The 13,741-nt window shown below is 50.3% G+C and overlaps 1 protein-coding gene and 1 pseudogene across 50 annotated transcripts in view; one reads left to right on the top strand and one right to left on the bottom strand.

Annotated features, from left to right (window-relative positions):
• Positions 1-13,741, bottom strand: part of KDM2B (lysine demethylase 2B) — a 145,830-nt gene that overhangs the window by 13,061 nt on the left and 119,028 nt on the right. For 23 of the 50 annotated variants that reach the window (XM_084996127.1, XM_021073422.2, XM_084996096.1 and 20 more), the window contains 7 exons: positions 12,895-13,119; positions 4,124-4,267; positions 2,903-2,989; positions 2,455-2,715; positions 2,143-2,256; positions 1,437-1,475; positions 629-1,308 (listed from right to left, as the gene is read on the bottom strand). In XM_084996127.1, coding sequence (XP_084852253.1) covers positions 629-1,308; positions 1,437-1,475; positions 2,143-2,256; positions 2,455-2,715; positions 2,903-2,989; positions 4,124-4,267; positions 12,895-13,119 — 1,550 coding nt within the window. Of the gene's footprint in view, positions 1-628; positions 1,309-1,436; positions 1,476-2,142; positions 2,257-2,454; positions 2,725-2,902; positions 2,990-4,123; positions 4,268-12,894; positions 13,120-13,741 lie in introns of all 50 variants that reach the window. The other 27 variants (XM_021073426.2, XM_084996090.1, XM_084996118.1 and 24 more) reach the window with 2 other exon arrangements.
• On the top strand, positions 8,067-10,298 carry LOC146396557 (small ribosomal subunit protein eS1-like; annotated as a pseudogene).

The raw sequence follows: 13,741 nt of genomic DNA, 5'->3' as shown, positions 1-13,741 counted from the left end.
CCCCTGCATGGCTGTGGTCAGTCCCCCGCCTACCAAGCCCCAGAGGAGCCTCCTTAACTGTGCCCTCTGGAGCCTTCTGTTTAGCTTCCATTTGCATCTGGGAGCTCTGCTCTGACTGCCACAGCCCTACTGCCCCCCCCACCCCCCACCAAGGAAAGTACCAACACCTGTCAAGTTTTTACTGGGGGCCTTATTACACCCTCAACAGGATGTATATCAAAGCAGCCCTGCATCAGTCATGCCTAGTCACAGAAGGTAAGTATTTTGGCCAAGGTCAGAAAGTTGGAACCATCAAAGCAAGGATTAAGATTAGTGATGGATGGTGCTCTTAACCTGGGCTAATTCCTCAAGGACAAGGACTCCAACTGGTCCTTAGTTCATCTTCCAGGGAGCTAAATCCAGACAGCAAATAGGGTTCATCTCTTTCTGACAAGACCACACTGACTGGATTGTTCCTCTCTGAGGAGGATGCTTAAGCTGGACTGGGCCTAGCAGGCAAGAACAGCACCAGTGACCCCAGTGGGGACATTTGTGCCTTTCCAGGTCTAGCCTAAGCCTCAGCCCGGAGCCCAACACAGGGCCAGCCCCCCACTGCCTCCCCACCCAAGCTCAGCCAGCACCCCCTCACCAGCGGTTCCAGGTCCTGCAGACCCGCATGCAAACACATAGGTCTCGGTGGCTGAGGTAGCTGAAGACGGCCATCCACACCTCCCTGTGCATGACGTGGGCTGCCCCATCGTCCAGAGGCAGCGAGTCGGGCGGGGGGCTGATGGGGGGCGGCCGGATCACATGTCGCTCCATCTGGATACATTTAGGGGGGGACACGGAGGGAGGGGGCCGGGAGATGACTCGGGGTGGGCTGCGCAGCCCAGGCCCCAGCTGGTGCCGCAGCTCCCGGGGGGTGCCATTGAGCCCCTTGCTGAAGCGGTGGGGGCGCTCACAGAGGCCCAGGGGCCGCTTGGGCTCCTCGTTCTCACTCTCGGGCTCTGACTTGATGGGCTGGTGGTTCTCATTGGCCAGGCTGCTCTCCGTCTTCTGGATCTCCTGGTTCAGCTCCTTGCTCAGCTCCTTGCTCAGCTCCTTGTTGGGGAGCCGCCGCTTCCGGCGCATCTTCACTTTCTTCTTCTCCTCCGAGCCCTCTGTGCCTTCGGTACTGGGCCCAGCAGTGGGGGAGCTGGAGCGGGAGTGGTCACTCTCCCTGGTCTTGGGGGGCGCCTCGGGCAGGTCATCCTCTGGCTCCTGCTTGAACCGTCTGAGGGGCTTGTTGGCTAGAGCCATCCGGTCCTCTGAGTTCTTCCAGGATCGACGCTGAGGGAGGAGGGGGAGAGGGGAGGTGAGCCCCTAGGCCAGGGGCTGCACCCACAGGGGCCGTCCTCTCTCCACCCCAGGACCCACTGCCCTGGGAACAGGCCTGGGACGAGGCAGGGAGTTGGTACCTTTTTCCTGAAAAGCTTATCTTCTTTGCCAGGCTTTAGCTGTCACAGGAAAGAAAGGATGCAGAGCTTGCTCCCAGGGTTCGTGGGATTTGAGCCCCTCTGCACCCAGCCCCACCAAGAATCCACGTCCCTGGTACAGAGACTAGGGGGTCACCTTCCCAACAAATCCATCTCCCCCGCTCTGACAGATGGGTGGGCTCTGTCTGCTGGTTTTAAGGAAGAAGCTGGTAGTGGCAGAGGATGGTCCAACTGTCCCCACCCAGTGGGCCTCCCCCACCATGGACAGACCCAGAAATACGCAGGCGCCCACTGAGGTTGGACTGGGCTCTGGGAGCCAGTCCCCGAGGCCGGGGCTGCGAGATGCCCAGCCGAACCTTAATGGCTAGACCTGGGGGAAGACAACCAGGCGCCACCTCGTGGCCGATGCTGGAAAGGCCGGTGGGCAGAGGTGGTGGGTGGTTGGTGACTCCGCGATCCTCCGAGGTTCCCCCAGCTCCACAGGGCTTCCCCGCGGCAGCTTCAGCTTCCCAGGCCCCACACCAGAACCTCGAGCTTGTGACCCGGGACTGAGGCCTGGGAAGCTACGGTGAACAGATGCCTCGGAGCATCTACGGCAATGGGATCAAGGGCCAGTGGGGCAGGGTGGGGGCAGCCCGGGACTCGCAAGTCCCTGGGGCCTCGGGAGGGCGGGGCAATGTGGGAGCACCTGCTGCTGGAAGTAAGTGAGACTGGATCTCCACCAGGGGCTGAGGCTGCTGCCTAGAGGGGGCCTCGGCGAGAGGTGAGAGGAGGAACCGGGGGACGTTTGAAGCGTCGAGGCCTAAAGGGGGTGGGAAGAGGAGTGACTTGCTGGTTTTCCCCTCCTTTCTCTTGGGGCGGGCTTTCAGGACTTATGTGACCTGCTCTGGGTGGCCAGAGGCCAGGCCCCTGAGTTCCCCCATCCCCGCCCCGGACCGCCCCCCTCCTTGCACCCGGGACCAGCCAGGCCACCCTCGCTGCCCGCCCCTTCCAGTCGTACTCGTTTGCGTCCACTCAGCTCCTGGGGCTTCTCATATTTCCGCTTCCTCCTCAGGTGCACATCATCCGACTTTCGGCGCAGGATGCCGTCAGGGGGCACCTTCTTGGGGTGCTCGTCTGACCTGCGCCGGGGCGCCTCCTCACACTCACTCCTCCGCTTGGCAGGCTCCTGCCCTTCCTTGTTGTCCCGGTTCATCTTCTGCTCCTTGAGCAGGGAGCCGGGCAGATTGGAGGCGTACTTAAAGCCAGGGCCACGCTTTTGCTTGTAGGCCAAAAACAAAGAAGGAACACGCGAACTGTATACCTTTGGACTTGCCCCTGACCCCGATTCCTCCGGAGAGCCCCCGCCCCCACTCCAAGCTGCCCTCACCACCACATGGGGACAGGCTGGGTCTGGCAAGGCCTACCCCTCCCGGGCTGGCCCCTGGGATTTGGAGCCCGGCACTCACTTTCCCGGTCTTGCCGGCGTGGTTACACTTTGGACACTCCCAGCAGTTTGGAAGCTCATCGTTGACCACGCCCTCTGACTCCTTAATCTGGGAGGGACACACACCAGTCAGCAAGCAGGGAGGGGGCGGCCCGGGCCAGGTCTGCCAAGAGCATCAACAACCCCCTCCCAAATGCCATCTCCATACCACCTTTGGCCAAAAGAAAATAAGAGTGGTTAAGATGGGTAGCTCTGGATTCAGGAACGTCAGGGTTTGAATCCTGATGTTGCCTCTTGCTGGCTCAAGGACCCTGGGCAAGTCACTCCAACTCTGTGGGCTAGTACCCGGGCCATAAAATGCAGTGTGCCCACCTCACTTGAGCAATGGGAGAATTCAAGGAGGTAACCTAGGGTAAAGCAATTAGCTCGGGGCCTACCACCCAACAAGGACACACAAACTGTTCAGTCATTTACCAGCACTGTATTGGGTGCTTGGTATCAGCAAGCCAGACTCACTGTCCCTGCCCTCCTGGAGCTTCTGATCCGGGAGAGAGAGAAGTGACCAGGGACCAGGGAAAAAAACATCACAGCACCCCTTTCAGAGTGGGAGGTGTGCATGTCTGAAGGAGGGAGGGAAGCATCAAAACAACCCCCCTCCCCCCACCTTGGGAAAGGAGACAAGACACCTCAAAGCTGAAGCACCCTTTAGGGCAGGCCCACCCTGAGCTCTCTACACACAGATACACAGAGGCGGACACCTGGGCTGAAGGGCGGTATCTGGATGATATATATTTTCTTGGGACAGGAGGTATGAGGTATGTGCCAACCCAGAGCAGCCCCTTCCTTTCAAAGGTGGAACCTGCTGCCTAAGACAGGCAGGCACCACATGACCCCAGAAGAAGGCAGTCCCGCCCTGGGCATGGCAAGGGAACAGATTTCTGGCACACAGAACAGGAACGTAACCACCCGCTGTCACAGGACACGCCCTCCCCTGGCCCAGGCCTTGCTTCCCTAGAAGCCCCAAGAGCGGCCCAACCACCCAGGCGCTCCCTCTGGCGCAGGTGCCAAGAGTCTGTGAGCTCTCAGTGGTTGTGAGGTCCCGGGAGATGGAGTGCGTGTGTGCATGTTCACGCCCTCAAAGACAAGGGCACAAGGTCTGAGCTACTCCAGACCCGTCTTGCCCTCAGCTCATCATTAGACACAGAATCCCCCAGAGGCGAGGTCCTCCAGGAAAGGAACTCACCTTAAGGCATCCAGGGTGGATGATTTCGTTGCAGATGGAGCACTCCATGAGCATGAGGTTAAACTTGCCTTCTTCCTCTTCCACCGTGTCCTCTTTCCCTGCCTCGCCACACACCAGGCACACGGCGGTATGGGGCAGCACTGGCTGAAGAGCCGGGAGAACACAGTGAAGTCAGCAGGGCTGGGCCCCCGCAGGGAACAGGTCAAAGGCAATGAATGAGCTGTTCTCCTTGGGGCTGCCAGGAGCCCTCAGAGAACCCGCCCAGGCACCACCTGGCATTCATTCATTCAAACACTTGTCCGGCTACTACCTCCAGGTGCCAGGTACAACTCCAAGTGGTGCCTACAGCACTGAATAAGACAGGTAATAGTCTCTGCCATCCTGAGCTAACATTTTAGTAGAGGAAAACAAAATGAAGAGGCAGATGGTGAGAAGGGAAATGGAGAAAAAGAGCAAGGAGGACCAGGTCAGGGATGAGATGGAGGAAAGGAGGGCTAATGTGACATGGAAACATTACGGACCACCTCACATTTGAGAAAAGACCTGAAGGAGGAGTTCCCGTCGTGGCGCAGTGGTTAACAAATCCGACTAGGAGCCATGAGGTTGCGGGTTCGATCCCTGGCCTTGCTCAGTGGGTTAACGATCCGGCGTTGCCGTGAGCTGTGGTGTAGGTTGCAGACGCGACTCGGATCCCGCGTTGCTGTGGCTCTGGCGTAGGCCTGTGGCTACAGCTCTGACTGGACCCCTAGCCTGGGAACCTCCATATGCCGCGGGAGCGGCCCAAGAAAATGGCAAAAAGACAAAAAAAAAAAAAAAAGAGAAAAGACCTTAAGGAGGTGGTAGGGCATGAACTGAGCCCAGATCTTTAAGGGGCTGAGGCTGCATCTCCCTCTGAGATGCAGACTGAGCTGCTATCAAAGCACTATCAAAGCTGAGGGGCTGAGGCTGCATCTCCCTCTGAGATGCTGACTGAGCTGCTATCAAAGCACAGTCCAAGGAGTTCCCGTTGTGGTGCAGAGGAAACGAATCTGACTAGGAACCATGAGGTTTGGGGTTCGATCCCTGGCCTTGCTCAGCAGTTTAAGGATCCGGCATTGCTGTGGCTGTGGTTTAGGCCAGCAGCTGTAGCTCCGATGAGACCCCTAGCCCGCGAACCTCCATATGCCAGGGGTGCGGCCCTAAAAAGCAACAAAAAGGCACAGTTCAAGAACTCCTGAGTCCCTAAGACCTTGACAGGGAGGTCAAACTATCTTCAGAGTACCACTGAGACATTATCTGCCTTTCTCCCTGTGTGGACACTTGAACTGGTAGATGCAACTGCTGGCACCTGTCAGGGCAGAGGCTCCAAAGTGCACTGGTCCCTGGGCTGTTCCTGGCCACTTGCTCCTTAAAAAAAATGGCCAGTTTCACTCAAGAGTGTCTCTGATAAAAAGTTATTAATTTTATTAAAATTCTGACCTCTGAGTACACATCCTTTTAATATTCTGCATGACAAAATGGGAAGTATACATGAAGGGCTTCGGCTGTATACCAAGGGATGATGGTTATCTAAAGGAAGAGCACTCATGTGACCAAGCTGTGAGCTGAACTTGCCAGAACAGAAGATTCTCCACAGAACATCATTATACTTGAGCAAATGGCTGATAATAAAAAAAAAAAAACTAGGGGTACTGGCACATTTTCTCAAAGAGAAAACAAGTGAGCCTGTCACTTCCAGAAAAATAACATAAAGCATTTGTTGCAGATGATGTAACTGGAATCTACAAACAAAAATTCGAATTTTGCAAAACTTACATTAGCCACCATGAACTAGACAGCTTTCCAATAGGTTACGACTTTTTCCAAGGACATTGGTGGTGGTGGTAACAAATGTGGTTGTTATTTAAACAGGTTTTTTTTTTTTTTCATTGTATAACACCACGTGCCCACATTTGGAAAATCTGTAAAACTCGGTGAGCCAGTATTTTCCAAATGAGCAATGTATGATGTTACAACATAATGCTTGAGCAAAAGAGGGGCAAGAAAGACTAATGAATTTTAATGCAACATTATAAAAAGATCATTGATACAGTTTCAGATTCCACTTTGCAGCTAACCTTTAAGCAACTGCCACCTGTTGAGTTCTCGTGGTATATCAGAATATCCAGATTATCTGAAAAGGCTATTAAAATAGTCTTCCCTTTTCCAACTAACATATTTATGAGGCCAGGTTTTCTTCATATAGTTCCTCCAAAACAACATCACGAGATGAATATACAAGCATATATGAAAATCTAGATCTTCTATAATGAACCAGACATAAAAGAGACTCACAAAACCATGAAACGACGCCATTTTTCCTCCTGGTCATTTTTGTTTTGGAAGATGTAGCTATTTCCCATAAAAATGTTATTTATGTTAATAGGTTTCTTGTATTTTTAATGCACTCAAAATATGTTAAAATTTTGATTACAGTATTATAAATGAATAACCCACAAAAACAAATGCTCTTTAGGGTTGTCATAATTTTTAAGAGGGTAAATGGGTTCTGAGATCACAAAGTTTGAGAATTTATTACTAGACTGTAAAGCCCTGTGGACAGGCTCTCCCTCTCTCCTCCTTCTTTGTACATGCCCACCTCCCAGTACATATGACCAATTTTTATTAAACTGAGTTAGCAGAGTTTCAAATAAGCTGGATATACACTCTGCCGATAAATGAGAAAATCTATTAAATGGCACATCTGTGTGCAAGTAAACAGAACACTGAAGGCCAAAGAGCCATCATTCATTCAGACTCTGAAGAAGGTGATAAGAGCAGAACCAGAGGCAAAGCTACTACAGAAACGCAGGAAGGGACACCTGGCCTGGGCTAGAGGGAGACGGCACAGGCAGTGGGAGGGGATCAAGCCTGTGCAGTAAGCCTTCCCCAGGGAGGGCACAAAGAGAGGGCTGGCACATCAGGGAGAAGTGTCCGACAGAGTGGGAAGGCTGGAAGAGCAAGAAGGAGCCCAGTGAAGGTTAGGCCCAGGCTGAGTCTGCTATCAGTCCCAGAAGCTACATCAGGCTGGAGAGGAACACAGACATCGAACTGAGGTTTTCTTTAACTGACACTGTGCCGGGCACTAGAGCTGCAAAGAATAGGTGATGGCAGAGACAGGTTCCAATACCTGGGCCTGGGTCACAATGAGGGAGGTGTGGGTCAAAGAGAAAGTTCAGCTAAAGAGAAAAAGACAATTCCAGGGTCCTGCTAACAGGCCAAGTGTCAGATGACACTGCTCTCAACACCCCAAGTCCCTAGAGACAATCTCTCTTAAACTGTGACAGAATGCAATAGGTCATGGACCCTCATTCCAGAAAAATGCACAAAAGTGAGTGCACACAGATACAAATTTTTATTTCGTTTCAAAGGGGTGCTCCAACTCCCTGAAATCCATTCAAATGACCTGGGTACAGGTAACAAAAACACTTAAAAACTTAAAAACTTCCGCGCAGCAAAGGAAACAACCGACAGAGCAAAAGAGCAACCTTTCACGGGGAGAAATATCTGATAAAGGGTTAATAACCAGACTATATGAAGAACTCCTACAACTCCACAACAGAAACACACACAATCTAATTTAAAAAAACAGGCAAAGGGAGTTCCCGTCTTGGCGCAGTGGTTAACGAATCCGACTAGGAACCATGAGGCTGCGGGTTCGGTCCCTGCCCTTGCTCAGTGGGTTAAGGATCCGGCGTAGCCGTGAGCTGTGGTGTAGGTTGCAGACGCGGCTCGGATCCCGCGTTGCTGTGGCTCTGGCGTAGGCCGGTGGCTACAGCTCTGATTGGACCCCTAGCCTGGGAACCTCCATATGCCGCGGGAGCAGCCCAAGAAATAGCAACAACAACAACAAAAAGACAAAAGACCAAAAAAAAAAAAAAAAAAAAAAAAAAAAACAGGCAAAGAGGGTTTGGGCTCTCTGAGCAGCACCAAGAACAAGCACCTTATGAAGGGCAGCAAAAAGGGACCCAAGAAGAAAGTGGCAGACCCATTTTCTAAGAAAGACTGGTATGATGGGAAAGCACCAGCTATGTTAACTGTGTTTAACAGAAGAAATATTGGGGGGAAAAAAATCAAAAAATGGACAGGCCACCTTAAGAGACATTTCTCCAAAGATATGCAGATGGCCAACAGGCACATGAAAAAATTAGTGTTCAACATCACTAATTATTAAAGAAATGCAAATCAAAACTACAATAAGGTACCACTTCACACTGGTCAGAATGGCCATCGTTAATAAGTCTACAAATAACAAATACTGGAGAGGGTGTGGAGAAAGGGAACTCTCCTACACTCTGATGGGAATGTAAATTAGTGCAACCACTAGGAAAACAGTATGGAGGTTCCTCAGAAAACTAAGTACACAACTACCATATGATGCAGCAATCCCACTCCTGGGCATATATCTGGACAAAACTATAATTTAAAAAGATACATGCACCCCTACATTCACTGCAGCACTATTCACAATAGCTGACATGGAAAAGTCATGTTCCAAATAGCAGACATGGAAACAACCTAAATGTCCATCAACAGATGAATAGATTAAGAAGGTGTGGTGTATACATATAATGGAATACTACTCAGCCATAAAAAAATTGAAATAATGCCATTTGCAACAACATGGATACAACTAGAAATTCTCATACTAAGTGAAGTAAGTCAGAAAACAAACACTGTATGACTTATATGTGGAATCTAAAATGTGGTGCAAATGAACCTATCGATAAAACAGAAAGAGTCTCACAGAGGTAGAGAACAGACTTGTGGCTGTTAAGTGGGAGGGAGTTAGATGGATGGGGAGTTTGGGGTTAGCAGATGCAAGCTATTACATTTAGAATGGATAAGCAGTGAGGTCCTGGTGTATACTACAGGGAACTCTATCCAATCTCTTGGGAGAGAACATGATGGAAGATAATATGAGAAAAAGAACCTATATATATGTGTGTGACTGGGTCACGTTGACGTACAGTACGAACTGACATTATAAATCAACTATAATAAAAAAATTAAAAATAGGAATTCCTATTGTGACTCAGTGATTATCAAAACTAATTGGTATCCATGAGGACGAGGGTTCAATCCCTGGCCTTGCTCAGTGGGTTAAGGATCCAGCATTGCACGAGCTGTGGTATAGGTCACAGACTCGGCTCGGATCCCGAGTTGCTGTGGCTATGGTGTAGGCTGGCAACTATAGCTCCGATTCGACCCCTAGCCTGGGAACTTCCATATGCTGCAGGTGCATCCCTAAAAAGACAAAAAACAAAAAAATAAATAAAAATTAAAAAAATAGAAAAGAAAAAAAGAAATATTAGGAAAACACTAGTCACAGGAACGCAAAGAACCAAAATTACATCTGATGGACTCAAGGGTCATGTGTTTTCAAGTGAGCCTTGCCAATCTGCAGAATGATGATGCTACATTTAGAAATTTAAACTGGAAGTACCCTGGTGATGCAGCAGGTCAAGGATCAGGAGTTGTCACTGCAGTGGCTCAGGTTGCTGCTGTGCTGCAGGTTTGATCCCTGGCCTGGGAACTTTACAAATTGTGGGTGTGATTCCCCCCGCCCCTGGCTCCCAAAAAAGAAAAAGAAAATTCAAGCTAATTACTGAGGATGTTCTAGGCAAAAACTGCCTAATTACCATAGCATGGATCTTACCCATGACAAAATGGTAAAAAAATGGAAGATCATGATTGAAGCTCATCTGAATGTCAATACCATGACATGTCACGACAGTTATTTGCTTTGTCTGTTTCTGCGTGGGTTTTACCAAAAAAAAAAAAAAAAAAAACCTAAGCAAAATAAAACCAAAAAATCAAACCTATCTCAACAATCAGATTTGGAAGACCTCTTATGCTCAGCACCAATAGGTCTGCCAAATCCTGAAGATGATGGAAATCATGACCCAAGAGGTGCAGACAAACGAAAGATTTGGTCAATAAACTTGATTCCAGACAGCACTGGTACAGACAAAGAAAAGGCTTGCTCCATGATGTCTTGTTGAGAAAAGCAAAAATGCTGAAGAGGCCCAAGTTTGATCTGGGGAAGCTCATGGAGATACATGGTGAAGGTTCTGGAAAAGCTACTGGGGATGAAACAGGTGCTAAAGTACAATGAGCTGATAGTTATGAGCCACCAGTCCAAGGATCTATTTAAAATTCAGAATTTTAAGGGTGATAAATATCTTATTTCTTAACAATAAAAAGAGACCAAGGGCTTCAATGGACAGATGTACAAACGTCTACAAATAACCAACGATCACATGAGAAGCTACAGAACATCATCAATCATCAGAGAACTGTAAATCAAAACCACAGTGAGGTTACCACCTCACATCCATTGTGATGGCCACTATCAGAAGAGAGAAAATAGCAAGCGTTGGCAAAGATGTGGAGAAACCAGAACCCTTGTGCACTCTTGGTGGGAATGTAAAATGGAGCCACTGCTGTGGGAAATAGTAGGGAGAGTCCTCAAACAATTAAAAATAGAACTACCATATCATCCAGCAGTCTGACGTTGGAGAATAAAGCCACAAGAACTCAAAGCAGAGTCTCAAAGAGATACTGGCACACCCCATGTTCATGCAGCATTACTCACAGCAGCCAAGAGGTTGAGGCAACTTAAACATCCATCAACAGATGAACAGATAAAGAAAATGCAGGAGTTCCCACTGTGGTGCAACGGGATCAGTGGCATCTTAGAAACACTGGGACGCAGGTTCAATTCCCGGCCCAGCATACCGAGTAAAGGATCTGGCATTGCCACAGCTGCAGCTTAGGTCACAGCTATGGCTTGGATATGATCCCTGGCCTAGGAACTCCATATGCTGCAGGGCAGCCAAAAAAGAAAAAAGAAAACGCAGTAGATCTGTACAGTGGAATATTATTTGGCCTTTAAATAGAAGGGAATCCTGGAGTTCCCTTCATGGCTCAGCAGTTAACAAACCCGACTAGGATTCCTTAAGATTCAGGTTCTATCCCTGGCTTCAGTCAGTAAGTTAAGGATCCAGCGTTGCTGTGAGCTGTGGTGTAGGTCACAGAGGCAGCTCAGATCCTGCGCTGCTGTGGCTGTGGTGTAGGCCAGCACCTGTAGCTCGGATTTGACCCCTAGCCTGGCAACTTCCATATGCCATGGAACCCGAAAAAACAGCAAAAACAAAGCAAAAAAAAAAAAAAAAAAAAAAAGGAAATCCTGATACCTGCTACAATGTGGATGAACCTTGAGAACATTAACATTACATAAGCAAAATAAGCTCATGGAAGGAGCTGATTCTACCTGCCTGACTCTACTTACATGAGGTATCCAAAGTAGTCACAATTAGAAACAGAAAATAGAAAAGTGGTTGCCAGGGGCTGGGGGGAGGGGGAACAAGGAGCTGCCATTCAATGGATATAGAGTTTCCATTTGGCAAGATGAAAAAGTTCTAGAGATCAGTTTGCATAACAGTAAACATACAGGACATACAACTGAACTGCATGCTTAAAAACAGTTAAGATGATATATTTTATTTATTTATTTATTTAGTCTTTTGAGGGCTGCACCAGCAGCATATGGAGGTTCTCAGGTTGGGGGTCAAATTGGAGCTGTAGCCGTTGGCCTACACCACAACCACAGCAACCCCAGATCCAAACCCTGTCTGCAACCTACATACACCACAGCTCACAGCAACGCTGGATCCTTAACCCACTGAGCAAGGCCAGGGATCAAACCTGCATCCTCATGGATGCTAGTCAGATTCATTAACCGCTGAGCCATGACAGGAACTCCAAGATGATAAATTTTATGTTATATGTTTTTGAAGGAAGAAAAATAAAGAAAGGGAGAAGGAAAGGGAAGAAAGAAAGAAAAGGAAGAAAGGGAGAGCAAGAGAGAGAGGAAAGAAAGAAAACACAAACAAAAACATATGGGTGCCAGGCTTAGAGGGGTGTCAGAAGCTGGGGATAAGGCAGTCATAGCTGGGACTGTGAGGGGTTCACCCAGAGCCAGGATCCCATCCATCCTGCTTTTTCCCAGGGGAAAAAGAAATCACTGCTCCCACAGTGAGGCCCCTGGGGCTGGGGAGCAGCGCCCTAAGAAAGGCAGGGTGTGTGGCTGTGTGCAGGGTTTGAACCGGAGAGGCCGGGGCCATGCCAAGTTGGCAGAATCTGTGCCTACTTCCCTGTGCTGGGGCAGGGCCCGAGGCGAGGTGGCGTGGCCACACTTTCCATTTGCCCAGCTCCTGGGCACCATAAATCAGTCCTCTTTCCCTGGGGCAGGCCCCTCAGGAGGAGCAGTGACCTTCCACCCAGACCTCTGACTTTGAAGGCAAGACAGGAAGGAAGGGAGGGCTCAGAACCATCATGAACTGGACCATAAATGTTGGCAACGGGGTCACAGACAGGACAGGCTGCCCTGACGTCTTTAATGGCCAAGACTTCAAAGTACTCGGTCATCTAGGGAAGGAAGGAGTTTTAAGACCACCAGACTATGAAGGAAAAGGAGTCCGAGCACATGGTAGGCTGATCCAAGTCCATAGTGTGCAATTTAAAAACAGCACTAGCCGGGGCTCCCTTCTTTCCCAGGAGGGAGCTCCCCTCCAGGGTTTCCGCTGCAGCAAAGGTCTAAGGGGAGGAAGCAGACAGTGCTGATGCAGAGGGAGGCGGGGCCTGGACTCAGGAGCCAACGTCAGGGCATAGGGGCTGCCACCTCTCCCAGGGGTGGGGGGCGGAGAAGCCCGTCGCAGCTCCAGGAGCAGACCCCTCGGCGCACTCACCGCAATGCACTGCCGCATGATGCAGCTCTGCTTCATCCGCCCGGGGCCCCCGAACTTCTTCATGTCCTTGCAGAAGTGGCACTCTCCGCACTCCGTCCGCAGGCAGGCCTCGCACTTGCGGCATCGCGTCCGGCGTCGGCGAGCTCCCGCCGTGGTCCGGTTGGCGGCCAACTTCACGGCGGAGGCCGGGCCCAACTTCCCCTTGGGCCGACCCACCGCTCGGTTCTGCAGAAGAGCACAAAGGACCGGTGAGAGGGGAGCCTGTGCAGCTGCCAGGCCCCAAGCTGAGAGGGTTAGGGGTTGAAAGGTGTCCCCGCAAAAGACAGTTGAAGTCCTAACCGCGCAACCTCAGAATGTGACTTTATTTGGAAACAGGGCCTTTACAGAGGAAACCATTCCAATAAGGTCATTAGGATGGGCCCTAATCCAGTAGGTCTGGTGTCCTTTTGAAAGGGGAAATGTGGATGCAAGCAGTGATCTTATGTGAAGACACAGAAGAGGCTGCGTGACTGAACTGATACATCTACAGGCCAAGAAATGTCAGGGAAGCCAGCAAACGCCAGATGTTGGAAGAGGCAAGGAAGGATCCTGGCCTAGAGCCTTCAGCGATAGCATGGCCCCAAAGACACCTTGATTTCCAATTTATAAGCTTTAGAACGGTGGGAATATGGTATTTTCAGCTACCCAGATTTTGGTACTTCATTGTGGCAGCCCCAGGACACTGACAAGGACACCACTGCTTCTGAGCGCAGCACACCTCAGCACCCCCTCCCAGGGCTAACTGTGCTTCCCAGGGAGGCCACACAGTCCTCCTCTGTTCCCTCTGCCAGGAACACCAACCCCCCTC

This window comes from Sus scrofa, chromosome 14 (assembly GCF_054392235.1).
Source record: "Sus scrofa isolate SSC_HxYL_T2T_F1_AM1 chromosome 14, Sscrofa_HxYL_maternal_Yorkshire_Landrace_v2.0, whole genome shotgun sequence".
NCBI lineage: Eukaryota > Metazoa > Chordata > Mammalia > Artiodactyla > Suidae > Sus > Sus scrofa.
This window is presented reverse-complemented; position numbering and strand designations above follow the sequence as displayed.